Source organism: Nannospalax galili, unplaced genomic scaffold (genome assembly GCF_000622305.1).
Source record: "Nannospalax galili isolate Female #2095 unplaced genomic scaffold, S.galili_v1.0 scaffold180, whole genome shotgun sequence".
Classification (NCBI taxonomy): Eukaryota; Metazoa; Chordata; class Mammalia; order Rodentia; family Spalacidae; genus Nannospalax; species Nannospalax galili.
In genome coordinates, this window is record NW_008348199.1 from 3,792,919 (window position 1) to 3,810,242 (window position 17,324).

General features: G+C 47.6%; 1 protein-coding gene and 1 long non-coding RNA gene across 2 annotated transcripts; one reads left to right on the forward strand and one right to left on the reverse strand.

The window, feature by feature from the left end:
• Positions 1 to 7,545: 7,545 nt before the first annotated feature.
• On the forward strand, positions 7,546 to 12,848 carry LOC103743452 (cytochrome P450 2D20-like). The gene is made up of 9 exons (XM_008844767.2): positions 7,546 to 7,814; positions 8,559 to 8,730; positions 9,001 to 9,153; positions 9,229 to 9,389; positions 10,007 to 10,183; positions 10,365 to 10,506; positions 10,722 to 10,909; positions 11,316 to 11,457; positions 11,608 to 12,848. The coding sequence occupies exons 1-9, from the start codon at positions 7,626 to 7,628 to the stop codon at positions 11,784 to 11,786; spliced, it is 1,503 nt and encodes a 500-aa protein (XP_008842989.1). The 5' UTR covers positions 7,546 to 7,625; the 3' UTR covers positions 11,787 to 12,848.
• Positions 10,123 to 17,324, reverse strand: LOC115072332. Its single transcript, XR_003851373.1, has 3 exons — positions 17,189 to 17,324; positions 16,692 to 16,819; positions 10,123 to 10,192 (listed from the first exon to the last, which is right to left on the reverse strand). It is a non-coding gene; the product is annotated as an uncharacterized LOC115072332 (long non-coding RNA).

The window sequence follows — 17,324 nt, forward strand, 5'->3', positions numbered from 1 at the left end:
CAATGAAAAAGAGTAAGTAGGACAGAAAGAAATATAAAATGTACAGTTTAGAAAGAGAGCACTAGGAAGCTTAATCTTGTAGCTTCGGAGTATGGTAAAAGAGAATCTCTAACCATTAAGGAGATTAGAGCCATTATGGAGAGGCCTCCTAGTCTGTACTTGAACAATGGAATTAATGACCTCAGGGCCAGACCCCACCTGATTCCAACTTGTGACAGAGAGCATAGGGAGGTTTTTGCACCTAGAAAACCACAACATATAAAAGCCATGAAAATAAAGCCTGGTGTTCTAGTTTTCCTTCAATTGCTGTGACAGAGTACTGACTAATACCAACTTGGGGAGGAAAGGGTTTATTTATTTGGCTTACACCTCCTGGGTCACAGTTCATCACTGAGGGAGACCAGGATAAGAACTCAGGGCAGGAACCTGGAGGCAGGAGCTAAAACACAGCCATGTAGGAACACTGCTTACTGGCTTGCTCCCCTGGCCCATGTTCAACCTGCTTTCTTATACAATACAGGATCACTTTCCTGGGGTGGCACCACCCACAGTAGGCTGGGCCCTCCCATATTACTCAACAATCAATAAAATGCCCCACAGACATGACCACAGGCCAGTCCAATGTAGACAATTCCCCAACAGAGGCTCTCTCTACCCTGGTGTGTCAAGCTGACAACTAAATCTGTCCAGCACAGTTGACCCCTTGTCAACTTGACATACAAACCCATCACTATTAAACCACAATCTTTCCATTTCTTATCCCCGAGATATGATGTTAACATTACTATCATAACATAAGACAGTACAACCTTAAAAGTCCCACAGTCAAAAAAATTCACTTTCCATGCCCAAAGTCTTTAACTGTGAGTGCCTATAAAATCCAAGACAAGTACTGTCTTATGTCAAAGGGGAAGAATCGGGCACACCTAAGCAGAACCTAAGTAGCAAAGTAGCTCAAGGCTGGACATCTGGGATTCACTCACGATCTTCTGGGCTCCAACGGGTTCTGGCAGCTCCACTTCTCTGGCTCTGCCGTCCACAGCACACACAGCTCATCTCGCAGACCCAGGCCAGCTCCATTTCACACCTGCCACTACCCTTGGTGGTCGTCCTATAGTCCTGGCATCTCCAGTATGCTGGGATCTCCACTGAAATGGAGGCTGCACCTTCACCAATGGGCTCTTCTGGTCTTTCTCAGGGTGCCAAGCCTCAGACTTTCTCTGCAGCCCCTTCATGCTTTCAACACCAGAACTATGCAGGAGACTCTTACACATTACCAAGTCCTGCTTCCAGCTTGAAATAGAGGTGCGGGTGCCCTCTGTGTGCTGACCCTGAGGAAATACCTCTCAGAAGATTCATCACAGTGATGCTGGTCTCTTGTTACTTACAGCTGATTTTTCAGCCCCAGCTAACCAGCATCAATTGTCCCAGGAAAGCAAAGGGATGATCTCTTGTTACAGCTGATCTTTTTCAGACCCAGCTGACCAGCATCAATAGTCCCAGTAAAACATGGGTTTCGCTTCAATGGTCTCTTCTTAATCACAGCTTCTCAAGCACAGCTGATTATTCAGCCCCAGCCAACCAGAAACCACAGATTCTCAATTCAAAATATCACACAAACAGCCCTGATAATCTCCACTTCCCTTTGAAGCTTCATAAGCCAGGCCTCCATCACGTACAACTCTTCAGCATAATTGTTCCAAGCTCCACAGGAGCAAGGTCTAAGCACTCAAAGACTTTTCCAGTCCAAAGCTCCAAAACTTTCCATAATCCTCCCCAAAACAACTGGGTCAAGTGTGTCACAGCAATACCCCATGATTTTGGTACCAAGAGGTGCTTGATGATGTTGGAGGAAATACAGAATGGGTAGTAGAGGAAGGTAGTTACAAATACCAACTGAGGCCATATGGCCAGTTGCAGAAGTATGGATTGTAATTGACATGAGTGTTTCTGTCTTATTTGTTAAAAAAATATGCTCATGCATATACACACAAATATTAAGCAGATACTTGTGTTGTTCCCTTTTGAATGCATAATTGAGATAAAAGTTAAATGGCTAAGTATTGTAAATCTATATTATTATACTTAGGTTATGAGATACTAAAGGACTAAGCATTCCTCAAAGACCTTACCACCTACTCTAAGATATATAATATGTTTGTGACTGTACATGGGATACTTTCATCATGTTAGGTAAAATTATGACCCTGCTGTATTTTCATTTGAAAATTAAGCACGACATAAGGAGATACAATTGGGTGTCAGGTTGACAAGGGGTGGACTTGTGATGGCTAATCCTGGGTGTTAACTTGACTGTATCTTGGATTAATTGAAATGAAAGAGACCTATTGATTGGATCATTTGAAACTACAAGACCACCCTAAATATAGGTGTTACCTTCTGATGGTAGTTCCTATAAAACGCCATGGCAGAAGGGAGCTCTTGCTTTTTGCCACTTGCCTTATTGCTCACTGGTGAGTTTGTCTTGCTGCTGTGACCAATGTAGACTTAAGACTAGCCAATCTCCAGGAATCCATCAGGCCTTCAGTGCCAGATTGGGACGGAGCCAGCTAAGCCCTTTGGAAGTAAAGTCCCGGTTGTTGGACCCGGAACTGCAGGATTTGGTGTCTGTCCTTCTGGGTCTTGGTCTTGTTTTGGTCCTAATATCCTCAGTATGCCTCTATCCCTCCTTACTAGAATGGGAGTGTGTATTCAGTTTCATTGAAGTTGAGATTATGTAAGTTCTCTTTTGATGTTACAGGGCTTACAGTTAAGAGATTGCCTTGAGTCGTAGAAGAGACATTGAACTGTGGACTTTTGAATACTATTGAGACTGTTGAAGATTATGGGGGCTTAAGGTTGGACTAAATGTATTTTGCATTTTATATAGCCATGAGCCTATGGGGGTCAGGGAGTGGAATGTGGTGGTTTGAATGAGAATGCTCCCCATAGGCTCAAGTCTTTGAACACTTGGTCAGTTGGTGGCACTGTTTAGGGAAGGTCAAGAAATCTTTATCTTTTTATTTTTTATTACTTTTATGTGTATTTATGTTTTGCTTACATGTATGTAACTTCACCCATGCATGCAATGCCCCTGGAGGCCAGAAGAGGGAATGGAAGTTATAGTCAGTTGTTAGCCACCACATGAGTGCTGGGAATAGAACCCAGGTCCTCTGCAAGACCAGCCACTGATCTTAACCACTGAGCCATCTCTCCAGTCCTGAAAGTCATGGAATCTTTGGGAAGTGCGGCCTTGTTGGCGAAAGAAAGTCACTGGGGGGGGGGGTCATAGCCTTGTCCCATTTGCAGTTTCTCCGTCTCTGTTTCTCTCTCTCTCTCTCTCTCTCTCTATCTATCTATCTCTCTCTATCTCTCCTTCTTGTGTGTGTTTGAAGATGTGAGTGAACAGCTTTCTGTCCCAACAACCTCTGTCATCATGCCTCCGTGTTGTGATGGACACTATTCTCTCCAGAACCCAAAGCCCAAATAAACTTCAAAAAAAATCGATCATCATACCTCAATGACTTATCAACTTTACACACAATTATATGACTTTTCAGCCATAAACTTCCACCTCTTATCCTCATAGGTTTATGACCATCTCATAAGGAAAATGTGTCCAACCCATCTTTGAAGACTCCCACAGTCTTTTATAGTTTCAAAAGTTTTTAAAAGTCCAAGTCAAAGTCATATGTGAGACTCAAGGCAAGCTCTTACTTTTCAACTCCTTAAAATAAAAACAAGTCACATAGTTGCTATGGCATAGAACAGGATAAACATTCCCACTCTAAAAAGGAACAATTGCAGTCTAGTAAGGAATGACCAGACTTAGACATGATGAAAGTCAGCAGGGCAAACATGAAATTCTGCAAGGCACCAGCTGGCATCTGGCTTATGATGGAATCATCATGGCTCAAAGGGCTTAGGCAGCCACTTCCCTTTAGTTACTGCCTGAAACACACACTTCTCAGTGGACTCGGCTCCACACCATGCCACAATTTCCCTTAGCAAATATCACATGATCCTGGCATGTCCAACATGCTCTCACTCTTTCATAGCTCCACACAGTGGATTCTCTTTGTGAGGATTCAGGCCCTGCCATACATTGCCTGGCAGGATCACCCCACCTGAATTATGGTGCAAATCTCAATGATGTCTTTAATAGTATATCTTAAATGCCTGCAAAACAGTAGCATGTAGATGATACAGCCAAGCTCTGACTCCAGATCAGAAGGATTCTTGGTCCACTTGGACCATAGTGGCATTGGGCTATGAAGGCTGACCCAGGAAACCACTTCCCAAGGCAATTACTTTCAAGGAATGGGGAACCAATTCAGCATCATCCTAAATTACACTCTCTCTTCCCATGTGAATTTGCCCTCATACGGTAAACCCCTTAAAGGTGTTCTCCGCCTCAGGCATTGCTTCTCTTGTCTCTAATTCCGTATGTACTGACTGATCACAGTGCAGCCATGGCCTCATGCCAGAGGGATGCAGTAACCACTGAGGGATGAAAAGTTCACACCCCACCCCCACCCCTTAGTCTTACTTCGTCCAAACCAAGCTTTGAGAAGGCAGCACTCTCAGTCACGGTCATTCTAGGGAGTCACACTGCACAGTGACTCTGCCATCACTTCCCACTAAGGAGCAGGGAGAAGACTCAGACTTCGATATTGCTGCTAGACTCGCTGTGGGGTTCACACGGTGCAACAATGCAGAATGAACCCAGCAGAGGTAAAGCACCCACAGGGCAGAGTCCTGCAGAGTCACTCTCGGGTTCCTGGTGTCCTCTTCCAGTGGAGTCCGAAGGACAGTCGTTAAGTTTCTATTGGCACATGTATAGAGTAGTATTGCCAATCGGAGATCACCCTGTCCCATGATAGTCAGAAACTGACTTCTAGCTTGACTTTTTAGACAGTCAAGCACTTGAGCACTTGAGAAAATTCCAAGAAGCTGGATGCCTGGCAAGTCACATTGATTCTGACCGACCATTAGAATTGTTCACGTAGACCAAGAGCATGAATCAAGGCCAAAGGGAAACAAACAGTACTATCAGGTGGAAGTTTACCAGAGTGCCCTGGCAATCTCCCAGAGGTGGTAACAGGCTAGGCAATACTTTACAAGGTACAGGGTGTGACATCCCAGACATGCTAGTGCACTTTCCCTCACTGGGGATCATTAGCCAGAAGGCAGGTAAATCAGGCCTGATCGAGCACTCCTGACCCATGCTGGTGTCCTGGCTCCTGGGCAGTGTGGACTTTTGGCCACACTATAGGACGCCACAGGGATTCCCCGCCTGGATTCTGCTGCGACCCTTGGGTCTTTGATCTTTGTAAGTTTGGATCTGCAGCAAGGACAGGGACATCTGTCTTTAATGAGCCTAGCAAGGAGCACTGAGTGGCCTGTCAGTGACCAGCAGTGCCTGGTCCTTAAGGCCAATAGCTGGAAGGCTCCGGGCTCCTTTTCCTGCTTCCTCATGGCTGGCCCATCCTAACCTAGGCCTCTGGGCCGGAGACAACACAGTCCTTCATCCCTGGTAAGAAGAATGTTGGGAGAGGACTTGACCCAGCAAGGAAAAGAGTAAATGAAGGACAGCGGCCTCCAGGGGACAGTACCTGGTCTGACCTGCCAGCCTCCCCGTGATTCTCTGACAGTTTCAGGCTGAGTGTTTCCCAGCACTCTCATCTACATCTGTGGGGACCCGGACTGTGAGATCTGCCTGATCAAACCTGTACCCAAAATTCCATGCGCTCCAGCTGCCTGCCTCTCTCAGCCTCTCACTCAACAGTCGTTAAGTATCTATTGGCACATGTATAGAGTAGTATTGCCAATCGGAGATCACCCTGTCCCATGATAGTCAGAAACCGAGTTCCAGCTTGATTTTTTGGACAGCTGAGCACTTGTGCACTTGAGATTAACTCGTAGAAGCTGGATGCCGTTGTGTGTCTGACGCCCCAAACCTGCTGATACACTTTCCCTCACTGGGCTCATTAGCACAACGGCAGGTAAATCAGGCCTGACTTGGCACACCCCACGGTGGGGGCCAGCACCAGTCATCACCGCTCCTTCAATTTCATGACTTTACACACGGCACTCCTGAAAGGTGGGAAACTGAGGGAGGGCAGGAAATGTGCCAGTATTAACATACACAGTTAGCCATCAGGCATCAGAAGATGCCCTGGGAGTGCCCCATGTCGGCCCAGGGGGCAGCCACCCTCCTGAGCCTCTCAGTGAGCAGAGCACAGCTGTCCCCCTCCCCTCACCCCTGACCCATGTGGAGTTTCCTTTCAGGCCTGGATTGAGCTAGAAGAAACCATTATGCACCCCAACCTAGCGTGCCACCCTTCCATTACTGGATTCAGTAGGGCCAACAGGCATGGAGAGGCAGGGTGTGAGGCCGGGGGCTGCATGCCAGCACCAGTCAGTGAGTCATGCCTCCTTCTCTGGGAAGGAGACAGCATGGGAAACACAGGGGAAGAGAACAGCTCCTAGTCCTGGCTCTCCTGCTGCACTGTGTGGTCCTGAGCTCCTCTCCACCACCCTTCAGCCACACCACACGACATCATAGGGATTCCTCGCCTGGATTCTGTGGCAGCCCTTGAGTCTTTGATTTTGTAAGTTTGGATCTCCAGCAAGGACGGGGACCTCTGACTGTTGAGCCTAGCAAGGAGCACTGAGTGGCCTGTCAGTGACCAGCAGTGCCTGGTCCTTAAGGCCAATAGCTGGAAGGCTCCGGGCTCCTTTTCCTGCTTCCTCATGGCTGGCCCATCCTAACCTAGGCCTCTGGGCCGGAGACAACACCATCCTTCATCCCTGGTAAGAAGAATGTTGGGAGAGGACTTGACCCAGCAAGGAAAAGAGTAAATGAAGGACAGCGGCCTCCAGGGGACAGTACCTGGTCCGACCTGCCAGCCTCCCCGTGATTCTCTGACAGTTTCAGGCTGAGTGTTTCCCAGCACTCTCATCTACATCTGTGGGGACCCGGACTGTGAGATCTGCCTGATCAAACCTGTACCCAAAATTCCATGCGCTCCAGCTGCCTGCCTCTCTCAGCCTCTCACTCACACACAAGCCATTGAGTGGCACTTGTTGCCAGAACAAGGTTTCTTGGCCTTAAGTTCCGGTGAGTCCCTCAGGCCCTGCCAAAAAGTGGCATATGAGGCCTCAAGGAAGGACTGATCTCAGTCTGAGGCAATGTCTTCAAGACCCTCAAAGCTCTACCTACATGGCATGTCAACTGACTGTCCCTTCTGAAACTCATGGCTGTAAATGTTGGAACAGAGGTCACTGGACACCTTCTTTCCATGTTTCCTGAGCCCAGCATGACATGGCCACTATGTACAGGTTCTGTGGAGCTCGGCTTCCAGATGTTGATGCCCTATACTGGTTAAACTGGGGGGAAGAAAAGGCAGGAACCTCGGGGGCTGATCTACTCTGACCAATATGATGCTTCCTTATACGTGCTTGTTAAACAGTAAACAACTTGGCTGGGGCAGAGGACAAAGGGCAGCCTTGGTTCCTTTATAAGGCAACAGGTGCTCAGGCTATGGTAAGAGAGTCCCACTGAAGTGTGTGGTGTGAGGACCGCGAGGTATTCCCGAAGACTGGGGAGCCGTGACGCAGACATGGGACTGCTGACTGGGGATGGACTGTGGCCTCTGGTCGTATTCACGGCCATCTTCCTGCTGTTGGTGGACCTGATGCACCGGCGCCAGCGCTGGACTGCCCGCTACCCCCCAGGCCCCGTGTCGCTACCTCTGCTGGGCAACATGCTGCAGATGGACTTCAAGAACATACCAGATAGCATGTACAAGGTGAGGGAGATGGTGGTGGAGGGCGGCAGAGGTCATGGAACCCTTAGCAGCACAGTGGTTCCACAGACTGGTCCCCTGAGAGGAGATGTTGAAGGATTCCTAGGGAAGGGGACTGCAGGGCCAGAGGACACTCTGGACTTTTGAAGGGCAATGTTGTGATAGGGCAAAGGCCAGGTGTGTCAAGATGTACAGATTTGGGATGAGATTGATTTGGGATCAGCTGGACAGAGTGGAAGTCTAATAGGCCTCATTCTGATCCACTCAGTGGGGAGGTCCTAGGGATGGAGGAGAGATGTCAGGGTCCAGTGTAGCATGTCAATCAAGAAGCCAAAATGGGGAGTGGGGCGTGGCTGCTCTCATCTCTTGCTGCTGTGTGGTCTCAGGCACAGTGCTCCTCTCTAGGAACCTAACATCCCCCTGTGTGATGAGATGCTAAGCACCTGACCACAGGCTCCTGGCCCTGGCACAGAGACAACTAGACGATCACATCTAGTATGAGGACTTTGCTAAACATAGACAAGTTGACACCCAGCCACAAGGTACCATCTCAGGCTCAGGGGTAGAGCATTTGACCAGCTAACGTAAGGACCTGGGTTCAATAACAAGCAACACACACACACACACACACACACACACACAAAAAAAAAAAAAAAAAAAAAAAACACATCAAGGAGTCTGTGTTAAGTCTGGATCTTTAGTCTGCTGGCGATGTTGACTCATAGGTGCTCTGACTTTCCCCTTTAGCTACAGCAGCGCTATGGTGATGTGTTCAGCCTGCAGATGTCTGGGAAGCCAGTGGTTGTGATCAATGGACTGAAGGCCGTGAGGGAAGTACTGGTGAACTGTGGAGAGGACACTGCAGACCGACCATCAACAGCGATCCTTAAATATCTGGGCAGGAAGCCCAAATCTCAAGGCAAAAGATTGTGTGGGGGCAGAGACAGCGTCAGAGAAAGGCTTGGGGAACAGCGAACAGGGGAAGGATAAAGTCTAACAGGGGTGATGACATACTTGAGAATTTTAAAAGTCTGAAATCACAGGTGGGGCCTACACAAAGGGCATGAGCTGTTGTGTAAGACCAACATTTGAGGGGCCTCAAGTGAGACTGACCCAGGGAGAAAGGAACATTAGAAGCAGAGGACAACACAGCCAGGAGTTCTTGGTCACACAGAATGCTTGTCTGCAGGTGTGGTCTTTGCACGTTACGGGCCTGAGTGGAGAGAGCAGCGGAGATTCTCTGTGTCCACCATGCGCAACTTCGGCCTGGGCAAGAAATCACTGGAGGAGTGGGTGACCGAGGAGGCCAGCTGCCTCTCTGCCGCCTTTGCTGACCACGAAGGTGGGTGATGGATGAGGGGTACAGGTGGGGACACCAAGATACGAGCAGTAATTTCACTTATATGTCCACTCCCAGGGTGTCCCTTCAATCCCTACACCCTCCTGAACAAAGCCACGTGCAATGTGATTTCCTCCCTTATTTTTGCCCGTCGCTTTGAGTATGAAGACCCTTACTTCATCAAGATGTTGAAAGTAATGAATGAAAGTTTGAAAGTTGTCGCTGGCTTCATTCCTGAGGTACAGAGCTCACAGAGGTCTGCCAAGCCATTCTGATGATGTTGATCCTCCCAGAGGAATTTGGATGCAGAGGAAGTGGGGAAGGGCCTTCACCTGCAGGATGAAGGGTTGGACCTTGACAAACCAAGAGGACAGGAGGAGAGATGTGGACTAAGATCAAGGGCTCCAAGAAGGGTTAGAGTGTGTACTCATGTCTATATAGAAGTCACACAAGCCTTGAGATTACTGAGATAAAATATTGCTTCTAGAAACCAAGGGTTACAAGTGGGCCTAAGAGCTGGGTGTGAGGAGGAGGCAGGTAAAATCGGAAAAACAGGGCCTGGGTCCACTGTGGAGGAGGCTGGGAACTGAGACAGGTCCAGGTGATCACTGAGCAAGAAAGCTCCCAGGCTCCACTTAGTTGGTCGGTAGATAAAGGAGCTTACCAAGGAAGCCTGGCAACCACAGTTGGGTTCCTGGATTCATGTAAGGTTGAGAAAAATGATTCTACAAGTACTTCTCTGACTTCCACACATGCAGTGTGGCAAACAAATCATAAACAGCATAATGATGAATTAACTAGTAATTAATTAATTGGATTAGATGAAGCTCTCAGTTTTCCTCTGTGTTTGTCCCAGGTGCTGAATGCATTCCCAATCCTCTTGCGCATCCCAGCCCTGACTGACAAGGTCTTCAGAGAGCAAAAGGCAGTCATTGCCATGGTGCATGAGCTGGTGACCAAACACAAGACCACTTGGGACCCTGTGCAGCCACCCAGAGACCTGACTGATGCCTTCTTGGCTGAGATGGAGAAGGTGAGGGACCTGCAAGAGACAGAGGAAGGGGCTGTGGGCAGGGGTCCTGTGAGTTGTGTGGTCAGGCAGGACGGGGCCTGGGCATTACTCAGTGACCCAACACTTGGGTGGCCTGGAGACAATGGGACATGTTGGTGGAGCCTCCCCACTCTCTCCTTGGAACTCACCTTTTCTCCTTCAGGCCAAGGGAAAACCTGAGAGCAGCTTCACTGATGACAATCTGTACATAGTGGTGGGTGAGCTGTTTGGAGCAGGGATAGTGACCACCTCGACAACGCTGACCTGGGCTCTACTGCTCATGATCCTGTACCCAGATATACAATGTGAGCCTGCCTGTGGCTGGGGGGTGGGGACGAAAAGGAGCAAAGGCCGAGACACATTCCCCAGCTTACTTTGGACATGTGACTCCCACCACTGACTTGACCCTGACTCCCACAATAGTGATGGCTGTCTTTCTCACATGGAACCAGCCTTTTAAACCAAGGTAGAGATTCAAGTCCCTTGGGACTGATTTAGTGAGAAAATGCTGTCCCTCCAGGTCGAGTCCAGCAGGAGATTGATGAAGTCATAGGGCAGGCTCGGCGCCCAGAGATGGCAGACCAGGAACGAATGCCCTTCACCAACGCTGTGATTCACGAGGTGCAGCGCTTTGGGGCCATCGTTCCATTGACTATGCCGTTCATCACATCTCGGAGCATTGAAGTACAGGGCTTCCACATCCCCAAGGTAGGGATGGGCCCTCCTACCTCAGCATCCTGGATCCAAGGAAGGTATAGAAAAGACCTAAACTACCACATCCTGATGTCCATCATAACTGACAGGTCGGACCTGGGTGCATGTACACTGCAGACACTGTCCCCAGAGTCCCCAGAGAAGGGAGATGACAAATGAAAACAGGCACCTGGGAACTTTGGGAACCAGTGTAAACAGGAACAGGCGGTGGTCTGGGCCCCCGTGGAAGGTGTGTTATGGAGTCTTTCCATAGAATCAGCGAAGGTGCTGAGAAGCTTCTAGAACTAAGGTTCCATGACAGAGTCAGGTGTGTGCAGGTAGAGGCTGTGCATATGAACTTAGTGACCAGGGTCGTAGTGTCCCATCCTAGTCTGTGTTCACACCATGTGTCTCCTGCCAGGGGACAAGACTCATTGCCAACCTGTTCTCGGTGATGAAGGATGAGAGAGCCTGGGAGAAGCCTCTCCACTTCCACCCAGAACACTTCCTGGACTCCCAGGGCCGTTTTGTGAAGCCTGAGGCCTTTGTGCCATTCTCAGCAGGTGTGTGAGGGGAGGGCCTGGCATTCTGCCCCTTTCCAGGGTCACCTGGAGCCAGGATAAGGATCACACTTCCTGTCCCCTTTCCCAGGGTGGATTGGAGGGTGGAGTGAGGTCCCCAGACCAACTAACCTCTGCTCCCCAACCCCACAGGCCGCCGCGCATGCCTCGGGGAGCCACTGGCCCGCATGGAGCTCTTCCTCTTCTTCACCTGCCTCCTGCAGAGATTTAGTTTTTCGATCCCTGCTGGACAGCCCCGGCCCAGTGATCGCGCTGTCTTTGGCACTCTGACAGCACCATCCCCCTACCAGCTCTGTGCAGTGGTCCGCTAGTCGGAGCTCCAATTCCAGTGATGTCCCAAACTCAGGTCCTCATCTACAATAAACCAGTCCCGTGGCATCCCTTTGGTTCCTACCATCCAGCCCCTATCCCATGTGTGTACGTGTCCTCACATAGCAGTCTGTAGTCACCACCAAGTGCCTCAGCCCCCATTACTAGAAAACATGAATACTATGAGAAAATGCTGTACTGAGAGAACGGCAGTGGCCAGGCCTGCACTAGAGCCTTTGGGAGACTGAGGCAGGAAGAGTGATTGATGTTCAAGACCCACACAGAAGGACAGAGCGTACAAGGGCAGCCTGGACAGCTTGGTAAGACCCTGTCTCAACAAAACAAAACAGGACACCCGGAAGATTGTAAGGAAGGGAGGGAAGTCAGAGGGAAGCGAAGGAAACCACCAGAGTTAAACCAAGAAGAGAGCAGCAGCTTGTGCAGACCTATAAACAGGGAAAATGAATCAGTCATACAAACCTCCTGACTACAACAAGCCCAGGTCCAAATGCATTCACGTGAGAAGTCTGCTAGACTTTCAAAGATGATCTACCATCAATACTTCTTATATTATTCAAAAAGATAGAAGCAGAGGGAGAACTCCCAAACTCCATCTAAGAAGCCAGTAGCACTGTAATACCAACACCATAGAAAGACACAACAAAAAGAAAACAATAGGCCCATGTCCTTAATGCACACACACGCAAAGATTCTCAACACAGTGCTCAGAAACCACATACAGACACACATCTGAAAGGCCATCCACCGTGATCAAGTTGACTTTATTCCGGAGATGCAGGTATTGTTCAATATACAGAAGTCGATAAATGTAATAAATTATATATATAGACGTAAAGTCAAAAATCACTTGGTCACCTCAATAGATGTAGAAAAAGGTCTTTGAGAAAATGCAGCACACATTCATGTGAAAATTCCCAAAGGGAACTGGGCTGGAGGGAACATACCTTAACATAATGAAAGCTATGTATAAAAAACTCCCAGCTTACATCACTCTAAATGGAGGAAAACTGGAAGCGTTCCCATTAAAATCAAGACCCACAGGGTGGAGAGATGCATCAGTGGTTAAGAGTACTAACTACTCTTGCAGAGAACCCGTGTTTGAATCCTAGCACCCACAAGGCAACTTAACAACCGTCCTAACTCCAGTTCCAGGGAATCTGACACCCTCTTCTGACCTCCATGTGCATTGCATGACACAGGCGTACCTACCTACATGCAGGCAATATACTCAAAAAACATAAAATAAAAATAATAAGTAAAACAAAAAAAAATCAGAAGTCACACAAAGCTGTCTGCTATCTCCGCTCTTTTTCAATATAGTGCTTGAAACTCTTTCTAGAGCAATAAGACAAGAGAAGGAAATGAAAGGAGTTCTCATTGGAAAAGAAGAGGTCAAACTATCACTATTAGGAGATGGTATGATGTTATACATAAGAGATGCTAATGCTACAAGAAAACTTCTAGAAATGACTGATAGTTTCAGTGAAGTGGAAATAGCAGTAGACTTCCTATATACCAATAAGAAGCAAGGAGAAAAAGCATTCAAGGAAACCTCCCATTCACAAAAACCTCAAAAAATATTTCGGAATAAACCTAACCAAAGCCATTAAAGATCTCTACAATGAAAATTTCAAACCTTTTTTTTTTTTTTGGTCTTTTTGAGGCAGGGTCTCACTGTAGTCCCAGCTGTCCCTGAACCCACTTTATGGACCAGGCTGGCCTTGAACACAGAGATCCACCTGAGTCTGCCTCCCAAGTGCTGGGAGTAAAGACGTGCACCACCACGCCCACCAGGAAACCTTCAAATCTTTAAAGAAAGAGATAGAGGAAGAGGAGATAGAAGGACCTACCATGGAGGTAACACGCACTCAGAAAAACAAGCAGCACATGTCCTCTCTCATTTGCGGATCTTAACACCAAATTCTTAAATGTGAGTATATATCCTGACCACAGGTGCCAGGACAATGGAAGGGAACCATGGAGGAGAAGGGAAAGAAACAGTCCAAATCAGTAGTATTGTAGGAAACAGATGTTACCAAGGGGAAAACAGGGTTATTCAACAGGAGAGGAGGAGGGAAGGACATATAAGCAACCATGGGGGTAAAGGGGAAGAACGAGCTCCAGAGAGGGGGATAATAGGAGACAGGTATTATCAGGGGAAAATGGGGATGCTTTAACAATGGTGGAGGAGGGACATTAGACAGGAAGAAAGAGAAGGGCATTAAAGTTTAGGTGGTATAAAAAGCCAGAGGGAATTGTATTCAACTCACCTCCCCCCAAAACACACATACACTATCAGAACTGCAGGCTACATAACGAGAAATAGGGCCACTCCCTTTGAGTTGTTGGTCAGGGTAGTCCAAGACACTCTCCAAATAACAGAGACTACTTCCACAGCCCTTGACTGCCTCCCAGAGCTTAAAAATAAGACCCTATGGCTGAAAGTGCATGTGTATAGCTGCAGGCTACATAACAAGAAATAGGGCCACTCCCTTTGAGTTGTTGATGTGGGTAGTCCAAGACACTCCCCAAACAGCAGAGACTACCTCCACAGCCCTTGATTGCCTCCCAGAGCTTCAAGATAAGACCCTACAGCTGAAGACAGGATATAGTTAGGACACAGGACACGGAGCAATGGGGCTGGAACTGACCCTGAAGCCTCCTCCCTGACCACTAGCCCTCATAGTTCTAGAGGTTACTATGTAAGCTGCTAAGGGAAAAAAATCAATCAACGGGCCAACCCCAGGTTTAAAGGCCAATAACCACAACAACTGGCACAGCAAACTATATCAGAGGCATTTCTATCTTGAAGCTTGGCCTAATTTGTTTCTCTACTGCTGTGATAAAACACTCTGACCAATACCAACTTGGGGAGGAAAGGGTTTATTTTATCTTACATCTCCCAGGTCACAGTTCATCAGGGAGCCCAAGGGAGGAACTCAGAGCAGGAACTGGAGCAGGAGCTGAAGCACAGACCATGGAGGAATGCTGCTTACAGACTTGCTCCCCTAGCCCCTGCTCAGACTGCTTTCTTATGCAACACAGGCCCACCTCCCAGGGGTGGCACCACCCACGGTGGGCCAGGCCCTCCCACATCATTCATCAATCAAGGAGATGCTCCACAGACATGGCCACAGGCCAGCCCTATGGAGGAAATTCCCCAATTGAGGCTCCCTCTACCCAGTTGTGTCAAGTTGGCACTAAAGCTATCCAGCACAATGGTAATCAACAGCTTTCTAATTGGACTTAAAGTTCTCTCTGATTAAAACCACTTTGAGATTTGATCTCACCTCACTCAGAATGACAAAAACAACCAACAACACATGCTGGTGAGGATGTGCAGAGAGGGGAACGCTTATCCACTGCTGGTGGAAGTGCAAACTGGTGCAGCCACAATGGAAATCAATGTGGAGACTCTTCAAAAAGCTCAAAATTGATGTAGTTTATGGTCCCGTCATAGCACTCTTGGGCTTATACCCAGAGAACTCTACCCCACTACAGTAATAACAGTCCAGCCATGTCCATTACTGTGCTCGTCACAAGAGCCAGAAGTTGGAAACAACCTAGATGCCCATCAACTGACGACTGTATAATGGAGATGTGGTACATATGAACAATGAAATATTAGTTGGCTATTAGAAATTTAATTATGGGTCTGGAGAGATGACTCAGCAGTTAAGAGCACTGGCTGTTCTTACACAGGACCTGGGTTCAATTCTTAGCACTCACATGGCAAATTATTGTATTTTATATCTTATAGGGTTTATACTGAGTACAATATTTTATAACTGTAATAATTTAATTGTAAACCTAAAAATGTACAGATAATTTTGTAAGAGATGCGTCCTATCTCAGAAAATTGTTACTGAATATGTCAATGCTGATGTAATGAAATGCTTCTAAGTATATGGTTATTAAATAATTTAAAAAATATTGTATTAAACTGACTCCTAGTGACTTATTGTTATACCCGTAGATTAACACATCACTCAACTCTCACTAGAGAATTTTCCTTATGCAGCAGATGGTGATTAACACAGAAACCCACCACTGGCCAATGTACAGAGAACAAGAGGCTACAGAGTGCTTATCCCTGAATAGGCACCTAGTCCCATTTCCCAGTTCTCTCTCTCTCTCTCTCATTCTCACTATCCATCTCTCCCTCTCTTTGCTTCTTGTGTGTATTTGAAGATGTAAGTGAACAGCTTTCTGTACCAACAACCCAACAACCTCCGTCATCATGCCTCCGTGCCAAGATGGACTCTCCTCTCTCCAGAAACAAAACCCCAAATAAACGTAAAAAGAAATCATCATATCTCAACAACTTATCAACTTGACACACACACAATCATGATGTTCAAGACATAAACTTCCACCTCTTATCCTCAAAGGTTCAAGTATATGTCATAAGGAAAATGTCTTCAAAGATTCAAGAAAAATGGGAATCTTCAAAGGTTCCCGGCTTTAACAGTTTCAACACTGTTTGAAAGTCAAGGTTTCATGTAAGACTCAAGGCAAGCTCTTACTTTTCAACTCCTTAAAATAAAAACAAGTCACATAGTTGCTATGACATAGAACAGGATGAAACGTCCCACTCCAAAAAGGAATGATTGTGGCCTAGCAAGGAATGACCAGACTTAGACATGATGAAAGTCAGCAGGGCAAACTCAAATTCTGCAAGGCACCGGCTGGCATCTGGCTTATGGTGGAATCATCATGACTCCAAAGGGCTTGGGAAGCCACGTCCTTTTAGGGCTACTGCCTGTATGTAACACACACTTCTCAGTGGAGTCGGCTCCAGGCCGCAACTACAACTTCCCTTAGCAAATGTCCCACGATCCTGGCATGTCCGACATGCTGAGCTCTCACTGCAGCATGGACCTCACCTTCACAGCTTCACACAGCGCATTCTCTTCGTGAGGACTCAGACCCTTCACACGCTGCCTGACCAGATCAGCTCAACAGAACTATGGTGCAAGTCTCCACAGTCCCTTCAATGCTGTATCTTAAATGCCTGCAAAAGAGTACCATGTGGACGGTGTGACCAGGTACTGATTCCAGATCACAAGGATTCTTGGTCCACTTGGACCACAGTGGCATCAGACTATGAAGGCTGACCCAGGAAAACACTTCCCTAGGCAGTTACTTTCAAGGAACAGGGAGCCTCTTCAGCATCATCCTAAGTTACACCCTCTCTTCCCATGTGAATTTGCCCTCATACGGTAAACCCTTAAAGGTGTTCTCCGCCTCGGGCATTGCTTCTCTTGTCTCTAATTCCATATGTACTGACTGATCACAGTGCAGCCATGGCCTCATGCCAGAGGGATGCAGTAACCACTGAGGGATGAAAAGTTCACACCCCACCCCCACCCCTTAGTCTTACTTCGTCCAAACCAAGCTTTGAGAAGGCAGCACTCTCAGTCACGGTCATTCTAGGGAGTCACACTGCACAGTGACTCTGCCATCACTTCCCACTAAGGAGCAGGGAGAAGACTCAGACTTCGATATTGCTGCTAGAC